Source organism: Myotis davidii, unplaced genomic scaffold (assembly GCF_000327345.1).
Source record: "Myotis davidii unplaced genomic scaffold, ASM32734v1 scaffold699, whole genome shotgun sequence".
Lineage (NCBI taxonomy): Eukaryota > Metazoa > Chordata > Mammalia > Chiroptera > Vespertilionidae > Myotis > Myotis davidii.
Window position 1 is genome coordinate 1,307,007 of NW_006291007.1, and position 14,805 is coordinate 1,321,811.

General features: G+C 51.2%; 1 protein-coding gene across 1 annotated transcript in view; it reads right to left on the minus strand.

Annotated features, from left to right (window-relative positions):
• ASIC2 (acid sensing ion channel subunit 2) overlaps positions 1-14,805 on the minus strand; it is an 815,352-nt gene that overhangs the window by 64,339 nt on the left and 736,208 nt on the right. The window contains exon 2 of the mRNA XM_006764034.2: positions 6,527-6,677. Coding sequence (XP_006764097.1) covers positions 6,527-6,677 — 151 coding nt within the window. The remainder of the gene's footprint in view (positions 1-6,526; positions 6,678-14,805) is intronic.

Sequence of the window (14,805 nt, forward strand, 5' to 3'; positions counted from 1 at the left end):
TTAATCCTTCTGTGAGTTTGAAAAAAAATGTTCGCAATCATATTTTTAATTTCAAGTTTTTAAAACTTCTTTTTTGAATGTTACTTTTTCATAGCATCCTATTTTAATAGCTCATGTTTATGGATGCAGCACCATCTCTTAACTCTTGAGAATTTTAATTAAAACAGTTTGATGTTCTTTCTGTTCCCTGCATTTATGTTTTTCATTTACCAAACACACAGTGCCTACTATTATGAAGACACTGTTCTTAGAACTTCACAAATATTAACTCATTTCAACCTTCCTCACAACATTACAGTGCAGATAATAACGTTATTGCCATTTTACAGGTGATGGAAATGAAGCCCAGAGATGTTAATTAACTTGCCCAAGGTTACACAGCTGGTAAATTGTATAGCTGGGGTTTGAACCCAGGCTCTAGTCTGGCTCTACAGCTTGTGCCATTAACTATTATCTCTATTTCCTCAAAGTTTCTTTCTTAAGTGGTTTGTTTTAGTTCCTTCCCCTCGAATGTCTGGCTTTTGGGCTGTCCATAGTGAAGAGGTTCTCAAAGCGGCAGCCATTCCCTATGCGTGGGAGGGCTTACCAAGGGACCACACTCTGGAGTGAGCTAACCAGGCCGTTTTGTTTGGAGATTCCTGACGGCCATTCTGTGGGGGTCATTTCTCTTGAGCGTGTTAGTGTCTCCGGGAGGAGACTCCCCCAGAATCCCATTTGGGGGTGAGGGTACATTAGCCTGGCTGGAGGTCTCACTACTCAGTAAGCCGAACTTCAGCTCATCTCCCTGTTTTCTGTACGGCACCTCACTCATGCCCTCAGCTTGGCCCGGTTTTCCCAAACCCAGAGTCTGTCTGTTTCAATCTTATTTTCAGCTCCAGGTAGAGAGAGATTTGTCCAGCTGCTTTGGGCCATGGGAGGCTATCTGGAGGACTTAACAGCTTCTCTTACGGATTTTAAATTAATCCTCCCCATTTTAACTCCAACTCTCATCCCTATCTTTGGGAGAATCTGATGCCTCCAACCCCTGATCCCTGCTTGAGCTTCTGTGCTGAGAATTGATTGGCTTTAGCTGGTTTCCCAGTGCCGACTGTTATCGTCAGCCTCGCCTGCTCTGTGAGCCAGATACCATCTGCTTTCCACCTTCTACACATTTGCTGACATCTACTGTTATCTCCTCTCCCATCCACTTTGCCCTTAAAAAATGAATGCTTCATTGCCATTTAGGTGGGTTGGGGGAGGGAGCGTCCATGAACACCGATGTCCAACCCACCACGTTCAACCAGAAGTCTAGACCCTCAACCTCCCCGAGGCTCTGCAGCTCAGCAGACCCATCATGGGCTCCCTTCACCATCCGGGGAGAAGGGGAAAGATGCTGCGAGGTGGTCTCCGTGAGGTACACAGCCACAGAACCAACCAACTCCGCTCGCATCCCAATAACTTCCGTCTACCCAATGGCTTTCACACTGGGATCCTTGGAGCCTGGGCTTTTCCTCAGGGAATGTCCACAGCCACCACAGTGAACAAGGAGAACACAGCGAACATAAGAGAAGTCAAACTGGGCTCCCACCTCCAATGAACTGGAGTGGCTCTGCCTTCTTCTGTTTTATACATTGAGGCTGTGCTAAAGCGTTTGTTCAACACAAGGATTCTGCTATTGCAAAAAGCAAAAACAAAACACAGAACAAAATAAGAAAAGAACATCAACAGGCCTATCATTACAGGCCATTCTCTCTTCAGAGGTGTCACTGAACCTTTTCTTCCCCTGAGCTGCTTTCACGGGAGTGCCTTCGCAATCACATTTTGAACATGAAAGGAATGTAGTGAGAGGAGAATTGCCTTTGGGTTCCCTAGTGGATTTTCCGCTTGGTTCCACTACTTAACGAGGTGTGTGTTCTTAGGAAGCTTATGCAACGTCTCTGGGCTCCAGTTTCTCTGTCTTTCAAGGGATTGTAACCCTTGACAGCAGGGTAATTGGGAGGATTCATGGGGCAGAATATTCACGGCACACAGTAGCTCCTCATTAAAGTTAGTGTCTCCCTCATCCTGGCCCCATCAGTGTGCACAGAAATCTTTTTCTCTCTCAACAAAATATGTATTTATTAACTTGGTGTATGTAAGAGAGCCAGACATCCAAGATATCTAACTTCTAGAGCATGTGTTTTAGTAAAAGGGGAGAGATAAGAGAAAATAAGTAAATCGTATGGTATACTTGAAGGTGACACATGCCATAGAACAGATGAAGAGAGGTGAGGAGTGGGGTGGAGTGCAATTTTAAATAAGGCGGTCAAGGTAGGCCTCATGGAGCAAAGACTTGATGGAGATGAGGCAATTAGCCACGTGGGTCTGAGCAAAGAGAATTCTAGGTGGAAGGAATGGAGAATGCAGATGTCTTACAGTGACAGCGTTCCTGGAATGTCCCAGAAGCCACAGGGAAGCCAGTGTGGCTAGACCCAAGTGAACAAGGGGACGAAATAGGAGGTGATGAGGCAGAGGAGAATAATAAGGGGGCGGATATATACTTCTACTAGAGCACATAGACTCTCAAAAGTCACACCTTTGTTCAAACATATAATAGCAAATTTTTCTACAATACTAGGATTTGGAGAAAACAAGGAGATAATATTTGATAAAAATATATTTTTCCAAGGAGTGAATGAAGGATAGAGGGAGATGAGAAAGGGAGGGGCCCTATTGGAGTCTATCTATCCAGAAATTGAGTTCACTAAAGAGCTCCCTGTACAGGACCTGGGCAGGTAACTCAATTGGTTAGAGCACCGGGAAGATACACCAAGGTTTCGGGTTCAATCCCTGGTCGGGAACACATACAAGAACCAACCAATGAATGCATAAATTAGTAAAACTACAAATCAATGTTTCTTTCTCTCTAAAAATTAATTAAACAAAGAAAAAAAAGAAGTCTATTAAAAAAATAGAGCTCCCTGTACAGGACCTGGGCAGGTAACTCAATTGGTTAGAGCACCGGGAAGATACACCAAGGTTTCGGGTTCAATCCCTGGTCGGGAACACATACAAGAACCAACCAATGAATGCATAAATTAGTAAAACTACAAATCAATGTTTCTTTCTCTCTAAAAATTAATTAAACAAAGAAAAAAAAGAAGTCTATTAAAAAAATAGAGCTCCCTGTACACTGATTCTAGTTGCCTCAGGTGTAACCCACCCTCACCCTCACCCTCAGCCCAATTCCTACCTCCCCCAGCACGGCCATTCATGAGACAATCTCTTGGAAACTCCTTCTAGCTACCATCTCCCCAGCTTCCTTAGGGCCCCCATGTCCTTCTATGAACTCACTGCCTGGTCACTGATTGGTCCAGGGGCAGGCATCAGACTGAGCTGGGCCAATGATTTCCTCCCCTGTTTGTTTGTTTTTTAATAGGGGATCAGAGAGAGACTCAGAACAGTCTCTTGCTGGTGGTAGGGTGTGTAAAATGTGTGAAAAAAGCCTGTCTCTGGTGACAGAGAAATGAAGGGATTCAGGGAGAGGAGAGGCCAGAGAGGAGGGAGAGACGGGAGGGGGCCTGAGCCTTCCGTTCCAGTTGTTTCAGAATTTGCCTCCTTGCCCTCCCGCTGTTTGGTTGTTGAAGTTTGCCTTGGATTCTGGGGCAACACAATTCCTTTTATGCCTAAACTCCTTTGAATCTGGTTTCTCTCATGCGCATCCTAGACAACCCACTGCCGAAGGGTCTTTGAAGTTTCTCCAAGGCATCGAGGCATCCACACAGAGTTTCACTTTTAACAACCTCCCACCTGCCTTCGGTTTAATTTCCTTTAGGAAAGGCTGGCCATGAAAGCCACATGTCCACAGTCTAGGACAGCTGTTCGGTCCTTTTTCTATTTTGTGAGCTCCTCCACGAGAACAGAGGTTTTCGCTCAAAGGCATCTGGGAAATAAGTGTGGCGTGCAATCCTGCTATACTGGAGACGTCATGGGAGCGTGTGAAAGCCTTCCTGCAGCGCATACCCGTGTTTACCTTGTCTGACCAGAGTTTCCCGGGGCTTTTTCATTCTCGGAGCATGTACTATCCCGAAGGCCTGCCGTCCCACAGGGCCCGCTGGGGGCACCCTGGCTAGGCCCGCGTGTGACCGAGCCTGCCTTCTTCAAAAGGGCATATTCCCAGGGTGCCCTGCACAAGGAGGTTTGGCCAACGGGCATCCTAGTGCCGGATGCTGTCAGCCCAGAGAAAAGGACACTTTTGATCATTTTCATAGTCGCTCCCTCTATTCGCTAAGCATGAGCCCATTGGGCTGGGTCAACCCCATGAGGGTGCCTTTTCCTAATCTACCTATGGGTGCCCAAGGCCCCTTCTATGTCAGTATTACACCCGGAGGGGTGGTTCCCCCACTGCCTCCTTATATTGCAGAGAGATGAGGCTGTCCACGGGGCAAGGCGAGAATTAGCAGAGGCTGCTTTGGGCAGATGACGCCCAGATGTTGAGGTGGCTTAGGCCCCCCGTTACAGCTGCGAGACACTGGCGATGCTCTCTGCCTCTGGGGCCATGTGACTGTCCCCCCAGCTACGGGTCGTCATGATCACGCTTCTCCTGTTCACACGTGGCCGAGAGCTCGCCTTGGGTCCTTCAGCCATCTTGTCAAGGGTTCTGTTTGCTTTATTGATCTCTGCTTTATGGATGAGGCAACTGAGGCTCATTCCCGCATCCTCGGCCACATCGAGAGCAACGGGAGAGCTGCCGGTGGATCCCGGGTCTGTCTCTCTGATGCTACTTTCCCGACCCACGACCCTGCCTCGGTCACCAAGCCCTATGTGGCCACTCCCTCCATAGACACATTTCCAATAATTTCCTCTCTATCACCACCCCAATATCTCCTGTGAGGACGTAGGCTCCTTTCTCCGGGGATTGAGAGGAGGTAGGAATGCCAAAGAACCACGATATCATCTGTGGGGCTATGCGGCCTGGTGGGCAGGACGGGGCCTGTCTCCTGTGTCCGAGGTGGGCTAGGCCTGGCCGTGTCACCAACCTTGGGAGCAGGACTCACTTTTATATCCTCATCTCTCTCCCTTTCCACAGGAAATTCAATAAGCAAATATGTTCTGGTATTTACAAGGCAGGGTATCTCTCTGGACCAGGATCCAGCTCCCAGGACCCACGGCTCTCAGATGCAGGCTGGCCTCCAGGATGTTCTGGAGAGCCGGCTCCAGCAGGGTGCTCAAGCGAGGATGCCGGGAGGAAGGGAGAGCATGGTGGTGGGGAGAGACCTCAGAGCTTGCGGCCAGTGAGCCCTGGGGCGGGAGCCTTTGCTGCCTCAGAAGCCGGGAAGGCCTGGGCATGGCGAGGGCCGAGCCTCACAATGGGAAGGATTGGCTGCAGGGACACAGGTTGGGGGCTTCGGGAAGTGAGGCCTGGGCTGCTTGGCCTCCATGCTCCCCACTACTCCTCAGCTCCAACCTGAGGGCCCAGGCCTTCCTCCTGCTGGAGGCTTCTCTCCCCTACACCTTCCCTGTGGCCCCTCCTCAGGCCCATCCCGGGAGCCCCTTCCCCACCCTAACCGTTATGCTCTGAACACACCATCAGTCTTATTTGGGTCTCTTGCATCCACAGTCCCACTCCTGGGCACCTCTTTACTTTTTCCACCTGGTGGAATTCCAGGTGAGGCCAGCATCCCTGGGCTACTGGCTGCATCACTCCATTTCTGCTTCTGCCTTCACATCGCCCTCTCCTCTGTCTACAACCCTCTTATGAGAACCCAGGACAATCCCAAGACACTGTTCAGATGCTGCATGCACTAGGATGCTTTCCCTGAACCTTCCTCTCCTCCCCCACCCCTCCCACCTCCCCCGTCCAGGCGGAGGCCACAGCACCAGCAATACTGGGGTCACAATGGACTACAATAGTGTGTCTCCTCTTCCAGTTTGTGATCAAGGACTCATTCTTTTTCACCTTAATGTCCTGACTTTGGTGCAAAGCCTAAGGTAGTATATATGGTAAATGAATTTGTTGAAAAAATAAATGAATAAAGCTTTGAAACCTATATACACACAGGTCCCCAGGGGTTCCCACAGGTGTGGTGCTGGGCCCCTGAGTCCCTAACCTTTGGATGTCCAACACTGCACAGCCCCTCCACCTTCCTCCAGAGAAAGAAGTCTGCTTTTTTCCCATTGGGCCTCCTGGCTGGGTCGGGAAATCCAACATGACTGGGAGAGGAGGGGCTGCTCTACCCCTTCCTCTTCCTGAAATCAAGCCAGTCACCTCCCAATCACACTTGTTGACTCAAACCTTCCTCCATGCCCCCTCCCAACACCACTTCTCACCCTACCAGCTTCCCAACACTCCCATCATCTACCCCTCTCCCATCTGGTGAAATCCAAAGATACTCATCCCAGCCCATGCCAGGGGCACCCCTACCACTCACCGGCATGCCACCAACCCCTTGGCAGAGATCTGTCCCTCATAGGTGGGCCGAGACAGCCCACCTGAAGCAAACCAGTCTTTCAAAGTCCTGCTCCCCTCCGCCATCCCCCACGGCCCAGGTCCATGTGCCCAGCTCACCTGTCTCTCCCCAGATGGGCAGGTACTCATCTTGCTGAATGTCCAGCATGATCTCCAGCCCGTTGCCTGTCCCCCCCTTGACCGTGGTGAGCAGAGGTTTGCCATCCTCGCCTGAGTTAAACATGTAACACTTCCCATATTTTGTAAACACCTGAAGGAGAGAAGAGAGAGAGAAGCACATGGGTGACTTCAGACTGGGCTCCAGAGACAGGCGAGACCCCAGAAATCCAACAACAGGCCAGAGTCCCCACAGCCCATCACAATCAACCCGTCAGGGACCAAGGATTCCTCGCCCTGACTAATGGCCTGACTTTTGCCACATGGGATTCTGGCATGAAAGAACAACGCCGGACACCCTCTGGGTGTGTGGCAATGGGATCTGCTCTCTTCTCCCTCTGAATGGTCCTTCTGCCCACATGTTGGTCAGCTCTTAACCTTCCAGTCCACACCTCTGGCCCTGAGAGCTTTCCTGGGCTCCAGACACTGATCCCACTGCCTAATAAGCATGACCACCGGGGGACCACAGACCCTGGACACTCACAGGTCCCAGTGGGAACAAATCTTCCTCAGGCTCCCCCAACAGCCACAGTCCCCCCGCATTCTTATTCCTGGAAACAGCACCACTACCTGCCAAGGGGTCATATCCTCTTCCTTTTTCTGTCACATGTGGCCCTACTATGAGCAAGGATTTGGGGATGGCAAAGAAGCACAAGCCCTACCACCCGCCTTCACAGGTGGGTCAGTGAAACGACAGATTCCTCATGTTCCTCTGCTGCACGAAATGGCTCCGAGGCCTTCCCTGGAAGATGAACTATTTCAACAGACAGGCCCTACTCGCTCGGCTCCGTGGTGGAGACAGGCGGAACACGATTTTTCAAAGAGCTGAGCTTTATCATCATCACTGTATGTAGCCAGTGAACTTGGCTAACGAACTTGTCCCCCAGAGAGATGCTCTTAGGGATCGCGATGATGAATGGACGAGAGCGTTTCACAGCGAGCACGTCCACCGCCGGGCTGAACACATCCGGAGTGACATCGGGGGTGAGCCAGCAGAGGTTTCCTTTGTAGACCCACCAATGACCTCTTCGGTTCCCAAACTGTTCATAATATGAATTTTCCTGTCTATCTAATGGGATTTGTAAGTAGAAGTACACTGCAGCTTAGCACCAGATCACTGGAAATCCTAGCCCCCACTCCCCCTCCATTTGCCACTTGAACATCAGAACAGCCGGCTGGAGTTAGAATATGCTGTCTACTCCTGGAGCCACCTGTGCTCCCGGCCCTGCCACAGACATGCTGTGAGGCACTGATAAAAAAATCGACCCTCTTTGAGCTTCCGAGGGTGAGGACAAGGTATGAGAGCTAAAAGGGGACTCAGAGATGATCTCGCCTACCCGCCTGACTTCACAGGTAAGGAAATGGAGGCCTGGGACAGACGGAGTGACCTGCCCAAGGCTATGCAGCAAGGACGTATCCATCTGGGACACGGACTCCTAGTTCAACCCGATCCTGCCTTTCTACCAGCCTTCCTTAGTTTCCCCACTTGCAAGAGGAGATGGAGGATCTGGGGCATTGCTACCTTCAGCGGATCACTGCCTGAGTGCCTGCTCTGTGCCGGGCACTGGGCTGGCAGCATCAGTGCCTCGTGAATCAGTCTTTCCCCGGAGAGGAGGGAGCAGACAGGTCCTTGGTGCCCCTTTCCAGGCCTGGCACTCATCCTGGGCCCAGGTGGCAGCTCCTGCAGCTGCCTCAGTGTCAGTCCCATCTTTCCTGCTCCCTGCTCCTGGGGGCGGGTGCTGGGGCAAATGCACAAAGTTGCCAGGTGTGGACTGATGCAGAAGACAGCCTGGTGAGGGATGGTGGCAACCAGAGTGGCAGGGCAGGGGGCTCGAGGCTGACCGCAGCCGTGTCTGAGAGACGGCCGGGGACAATCTACAACAGCCAAGTTCCTTATCAAGTCAGTACCGCCATAAAGAGGCCTAACACCCTTCGGTGGCTTCCTGGTGCATTTACGATAAAGGCCCAAATCCTTACTGGGCCTCCCAGGGCTCAGCAGGGGCTCCCTCGCTCTCCTCTCTCACCTGTCACACACACGGGCCTCTTCAGCTCCTGGGATGTGCAGCCAGCTCACCCCCCACGGGCCCTTCCTACTGTCTCTTCTGCCTAGAGTGTTCTCCCCACACCCTTTGCCTGGCCAACTTGTGTCAAGCCTTGGATTACATGCCACCTCCCCAGAAGCACCCAGCCCCTGCTCCCAGTCTCCATTTAAACTGGGCTCCTTGTATACGACCTCATACCCTTGCTTTTTCCCTTTAGAGTAACATATCAAAGTACGCAACTGATTATTAGTTGGACGTGTCTTACACTGAACTGTAAGCTCCTAGAGCAGTGATGGCGAACCTATGACACGCGTGTCAGAGGTGACACACAAACTCATTTTTTTGGTTGATTTTTCTTTGCCAAATGGCATTTAAATATACAAAATAAATATCAAAAATATAAGTCTTTGTTTTACTATGGTTGCAAATATCAAAAAATTTCTATATGTGACACAGCACCAGAGTTAAGTTAGGGTTTTTCAAAATGCTGACACGCCGAGCTCAAAAGGTTCGCCATCACTGTCCTAGAGAGCAGGGACTGTGTCTGTTTTGTCACATGAACGGATGAATGGGCTCCAAGGTGCTGCTATGCCCCATCCTCTTGCCCACCCCTGGGGGGCGCCCTTTGGTGCTGGCCAGCCGGCCGGCCTGGTTCTGGCGGGAGCTCAGGCTGACACCTCCTCTCCCTTCCTCTGCTCCGGCCTTCTCAGCTTCCCACTTAATTTTACCGAAGTATTTTCCTCGTGCTTCTCTGTGAAGGTGTTAGAGGAAGTGATCCTTTCAGGAACTAGAGACAGCTCACCTTGGTAGGGGCAGGAGAAGGGCGCAGACCCAGCAGGGCACCCTCACCTGGCCCCCCTGCCCGTCCGCTGAGCCCTCTGTTCCACCTGGCTTTTCTGAGAGGATTGTTTTCCTCTCTGCTCAACATCACAGGCCCGAGGGCTATTTACGCGCAGTGCAGTTTTGCTATCAACTTGGGACACGATGCAGCTCTCTCCCCATCTCAGGGCATAACGATGTGTAAGAATAACACACGCCTGGAATTTATGCCTTATCACCCCCAGCCAAGACCCACAATTTACTTAAGTCCAGATGTCAGTTGGGTGAGCTCACTGCTTCTTCAGACCTGCCCATCTCCCGGGGCCATCTCTGTGCCCCGGGTAGCTGACAGATCAATCGGGGCTGGCGGGGCTGGGTTTGCAGGGCTGCTAAGAGTCTAGAATTGCTCTTAGTTGGATAGATGGGTAAGAATTCATGGTGCATGTTTCCAACCTGGATGTCTAGGCGTGATGGGGGGATCCTGAGATAAAATGGGGGAATCCCCATTGCTAACACTTTGCAGGGCACGTGACAATTTAGAGACGAAGGGCCCCATGAAGTTGAGGGAAAGAAATGGACAATCCCTGAGCCTCTGCTTTTCCTCAGCTGCAAATTGGGCACGATGATCTTGCCGTGTAGGGGTAGGGCCTACATGAGAGAATGGAAGTAGATTTGTTAGGAAGATTACACAACAGATATCTTTACTAGTTATGAACCCATACTCGGGGTGGGGGGTGGAGTTACTGTTTCTCCTTCTCAGCAGAAGAGAGATACATTTTTTGGGTGATGGGGGAAGGTCAGCGATGAAGTAAAGAATGAGGGGATTGTCCCATGTGCTTATGTCTCCACAGTAGCAAGCGCCTCTTAAAGTAGTTAGAGGGGATGAAACCCACCGGGTGCCCCTGATGGCTTACCTATATATATAAAAGGCTAATATGCAAAGTGTCCCCTTGGGAGTTCCACTGGGAGACTAGGAGTTTGCTTGCTTGCTGTGACGTGCGCTGACCACCAGGGGGCGGTGTGGAACGAAGGAAGGCCCTGGCCAGCAGCCAGAAGGCCCTGATGGGCCTGGCGATCAGGGCCCATCAGGGCCTTGGGACCCTACCTGTGAACGAATTTCCTGCACTGGGCCTCTAATTCCTTAATAATGTTAAGTCTGTTGCTAGAAGCCCAGGGTGGCCAATGAGATCTGGGGACCATGGAGTTCTGTAGGAGGGAGATGCATTGAAGCTTACAAGTCATTTTGAAAATCTATATTTAAATCCCAATAACCAAATTGCATCCACTTATGGGTACAGTAGATAGATACCCCCAATCTGAAACTGAGCCATTCTAAGTCAAAGAGCATTGTATGTGGGGACAGGGAGAGGGTCTCGCTGCCTTCCAGTAGCTCTTCAAGTAGGTCTTAAGTCACCAACTGGCTCTGCTGCTCTCCCTGGACTGCCATTCACTTTATATTTGCTGTGACTAATTTGTGCAACAGCCCTGTCAGGTTGTTATCATCACTCCCATTTTACAGATGAGAAAGCTGAGGCCCCAAAAGGCTGAGCCAGGTCACGGAGCTGATAAGTGGAGAATCCAGGGTAAATCCATCTTTGCCAAATTCCAAAGCCTGTGCTCTTTGCTCTCTGGTCTACAGCTTACACCCACACACCCTCCCAACCAGCTCTGTTCCCAGCAGGTTTGCTAACACTAGGGCTCTCCCATTTGGTAATGGGGGAGGTGCATCTCAAAGGCACGGAATCCTGGGGACATGCAGGCAACAAAAATATTATTGCCCAAATATCTAATTTTTCACATGGAGAGTCTAAGGCGCAGAGAGGTGACATGATCTGCCCTAGGTCACTCAGCTAGTTTGGGGGCAGAGTCGAGTCTGACCTGGGTTTGATGGCTTGGATCTGTGCTCTTCCTCTCAAGCCATCCGTTTGCGCATGCCATGGGTCGGAGATAATGGCTAGGCTCCCCATCCCAGCGCATTGCATCCAGGAATAAGAGAAAGATTGGCAGCAGCTGCTGGCTCAGGTGCCAGTATCCAGGCTCCGCGTGATCTGTAGGGGCACCCTGCCTTAGAGTCCGGGAAATGCAAAGTGGAGCCCTTGCCGGGAAATTTAGGAAAAGCTGGTACTCATGAAGACATAGTTTTCTGGTCCAATTAAGAGTGCAACCAACATTTCTACACTACGTACCTATTTAAGAAAATAAATTATGTATCAGTTCCCTGAAGGGCCGCTGAAATATCCACTTACTGGCACGCAACTGAGCCTACAAGCTTCAAACCTTCCGACCCATTCATTAATCCTGACCTTTAGGGCTGCTCCTAGGCAGTGGGCTTCTTGTCTCTTCTCGCTTACTACACTTGCAGGAAATGAAATTGTACTGCTCCAAACGCCTCTAAAATCAACCTCCCCCGCCCCTTGAGTTGACTGAGCTTTCTTCTCAATGAATGACTGAAGTTTCTCATTACGCTGTTTGCAAAATTAACGTCCATGTTAAAGCCAACCATTTCGTTTCATTTGTTTTGTTTTCTTCTAACTCCTCAAACACATTTCACACATTGGGGGAGTGAGAATGTCTTCAAATGGGTTATCAGGCTTCCAGTACACAAAATGAATCTGCTTTTTGTTTTCTGAAGTTGCAATTAATGTGTCTGAAAATGAAGTAGAGCCGAGGGATGTATGCGAGGAGGCCGCCATAGATGGCCAGCTCTTGAACGGCAAAGACTGTATCATTAAAAGATCTGCTCCCTCAATCATCTGTTCCTGCCCCAGGGATTTCTGACCACCGATTATTATGTTCCAGGGACTGTTGCCTGACTGCCCCACAATGAGATGACAAAGGCAATCTCCAAAAACACCCAGAAAAGCACTGGTGTAGGTGCTGTCCCTGGGAATGAAGGAGATGAGGGACACACGGCCCCTTTGCAACAACTTCTCCCTTCTTCCCAACCAGGGGGCCACCATCTCTCTTAGGACATTGCTAATATCCCTAAGCTACTTTTCTGGGTAGTGGGGGGGCATTGACCACGAGTCGGGAATGGTGCTGATTGCTTCATACACCTTCTCTCTTTTAAGGCCCATTGATGTAGATGTTATTCTCCCCAATTTGCAGATGAGGAAACTGAGGCTCTTCAAGGCTAACCACCTTGTCCAAGGTCTTGCAGCTAGAGAGTGGTTCTCCTGACTTTCCGTTTATATGTTTGGGTTGTTAGAAGAACAGTTAGTGTTATTTGAACATAAGATATGGTAATGGGCCCCCCTTCTTCATGCCCCTGTCCTCATCTGCTGGGATGTGACGTTTCCTGTGCCAGTTTCAGTACAGGTCTCTGGTCTCTTCTCTCCCAGCCCGAGGCACAGCGCAGGCCTTTCCTGCTGGGCAGCTGTCCAGAGAGCTGCAGCCGGAGCGGGAGAGGTGTGAGCGCCACAACGGAGAAAGGGGCTGCGAGCGACTGCAGACCTCTGGTGGCCGGGAAAGCAGCGCCGGGCTCCGGGGAATTCCAAGCGCTCGCCTTCCACGCAAACATTTTGCGAGCAAAGGTTCTCTTGGCGGAGGCTTGGGGAGGCAGAGGGACACCTGACGGCGGCCGGTCCAGCTGTTCATCTGGCAAGTTGTTCAAATGGCCAGACCTCCGCTGATGAATCGCTCCCGACACCTCCTGGGAGAACCCGAAAGTGGGCCCTACTTGAGGCAATGAAGTGGGATGTGGGGAACCAACGTTGAAGTTGGACGGCAGCTTGGCTGGTGGGAGTCTGGGCTTGATGGAAGCTACAGATGGGACGCAGCGAAGGTGTGGTTGCTCTTTCTGCTGAGGCCCTCATGGTCTGGCTCCTGTGCAGAGAATTCTCATCTCAGGATTCCCATACCTGGTCCTCTACCTGGCCCCCTAGAGGACACTTAGTGGGAGGAGTCGGGGCAAGAGAAAAAGTCAGGTGTGGAATTGGGTACCAAGCAGCCCCAGCGTCTGGTGCTGGCTCTTCACTGATTTGGGGGAGACATTTCATCCCCTTTGGATCTTGCTCCCTCATCTTAGAAACGCTGGTAAGAGCATCTTCCCATTGAATTGCCGTAAAGATCAAAAGGGCTGTAACGGGTCTGAAAGCATTTTGGAGGAAAAACAGTCTCCAGCCCAGGTGGGGAGCTTGGCTGCGGGTGGTGTGCATCATTCCGGAGCCCCACTGGAGCAGGGGAGGGAGAGCGCTGTCGTTTGGCTGCAGAAACGGAATCTGAGATGCCGTCCATCTGGGACCGCGTTTGTGGCTCATCCATTCATTCGCGTGGTGAACATCTAGACACCTCTTGTGTTTTAGGCACCGTCCCAGGCGTTGGGGATGCAGAGATGAGTCAACCCGTGAGGAACTAGCGCGTAGCGGGGTGGCCCGGCAGACTGATGCTGGGTGGTGCCAGGTGCTGTGGGAGCGCACAGAAGGAAGCTGCCTGGTGGGCAGTGATGGGGAGGATGTGGGAGGCTGTTGCAGAATCCTCCCTAGTGGCCCACCAATGGTATTTAGCAGGTTGTGACACATCCCTCAGATGGGCTTCTGGTCCTAGCAGAGCCATGTGGATGCTGTCAGGGCGGCCGCCTGCTGAGCCCCGCCTATCCGCCCACCACGCTAGCTCTCTTCCGCTTCCAGAACCTAGTACCCCCAGCGAGACACCTGTGGGTTCTACTAACGGCAGGCAGGGTTTTTGGAAGAACACAGTCTTTGGAGTCCCATTATCTTGGCTGAACACCTATTGTGTGCCAGACACTGTTCACAATGACTAATGCAGCTTAGTTGTCAGAGAGTAGATGTTTATTAAGACAGAGATTCAGTGACTGAGAGGAGGTCCAAGAAAAGCCGGGTCAGTTCTAGAGGCACCTGCCTCGCCCCCAAGCCTGGGTCCCTGATTTGCTCACTCTCAGTGGGGCCAGGGCACATGGATGAATAAAAAGAGATCTTGCCCGGCTGATGTGGCTCAGTGGTTGAGTGTCGACCCATGAACCAGGAGATCATGGTTCGATTCTGGCCAAGGGCACATGCCCGGGCTGTGGGCTTGATCCCCAGTGGGGGGCGTAGAGGAGGCAGCTGATCCATGATTCTCTCTCATCACTGATGTTTCTATGTCTCTCTCCCTTTCCCCTCCTCTCTGAAGTCAACACAAATATATTTTTAAAAATAAAAATAAAAAATAGCACATTTCTAGCCCAACAAGGCTGACCCTGAGGAGTGAACGCTTAGCTGTGGGAACCGGACTCAGGAGGGGTTCCCTGCCTTCTAGGAGGGCAGACGCTCAGAAAAAGTGAAGGAGAAAGTGTGGCCGCAAACTGCCCACAGTCCCATTACCCCTCCCTCTGCTGGCCCCACTCCCTCCCTCTAACCCTAC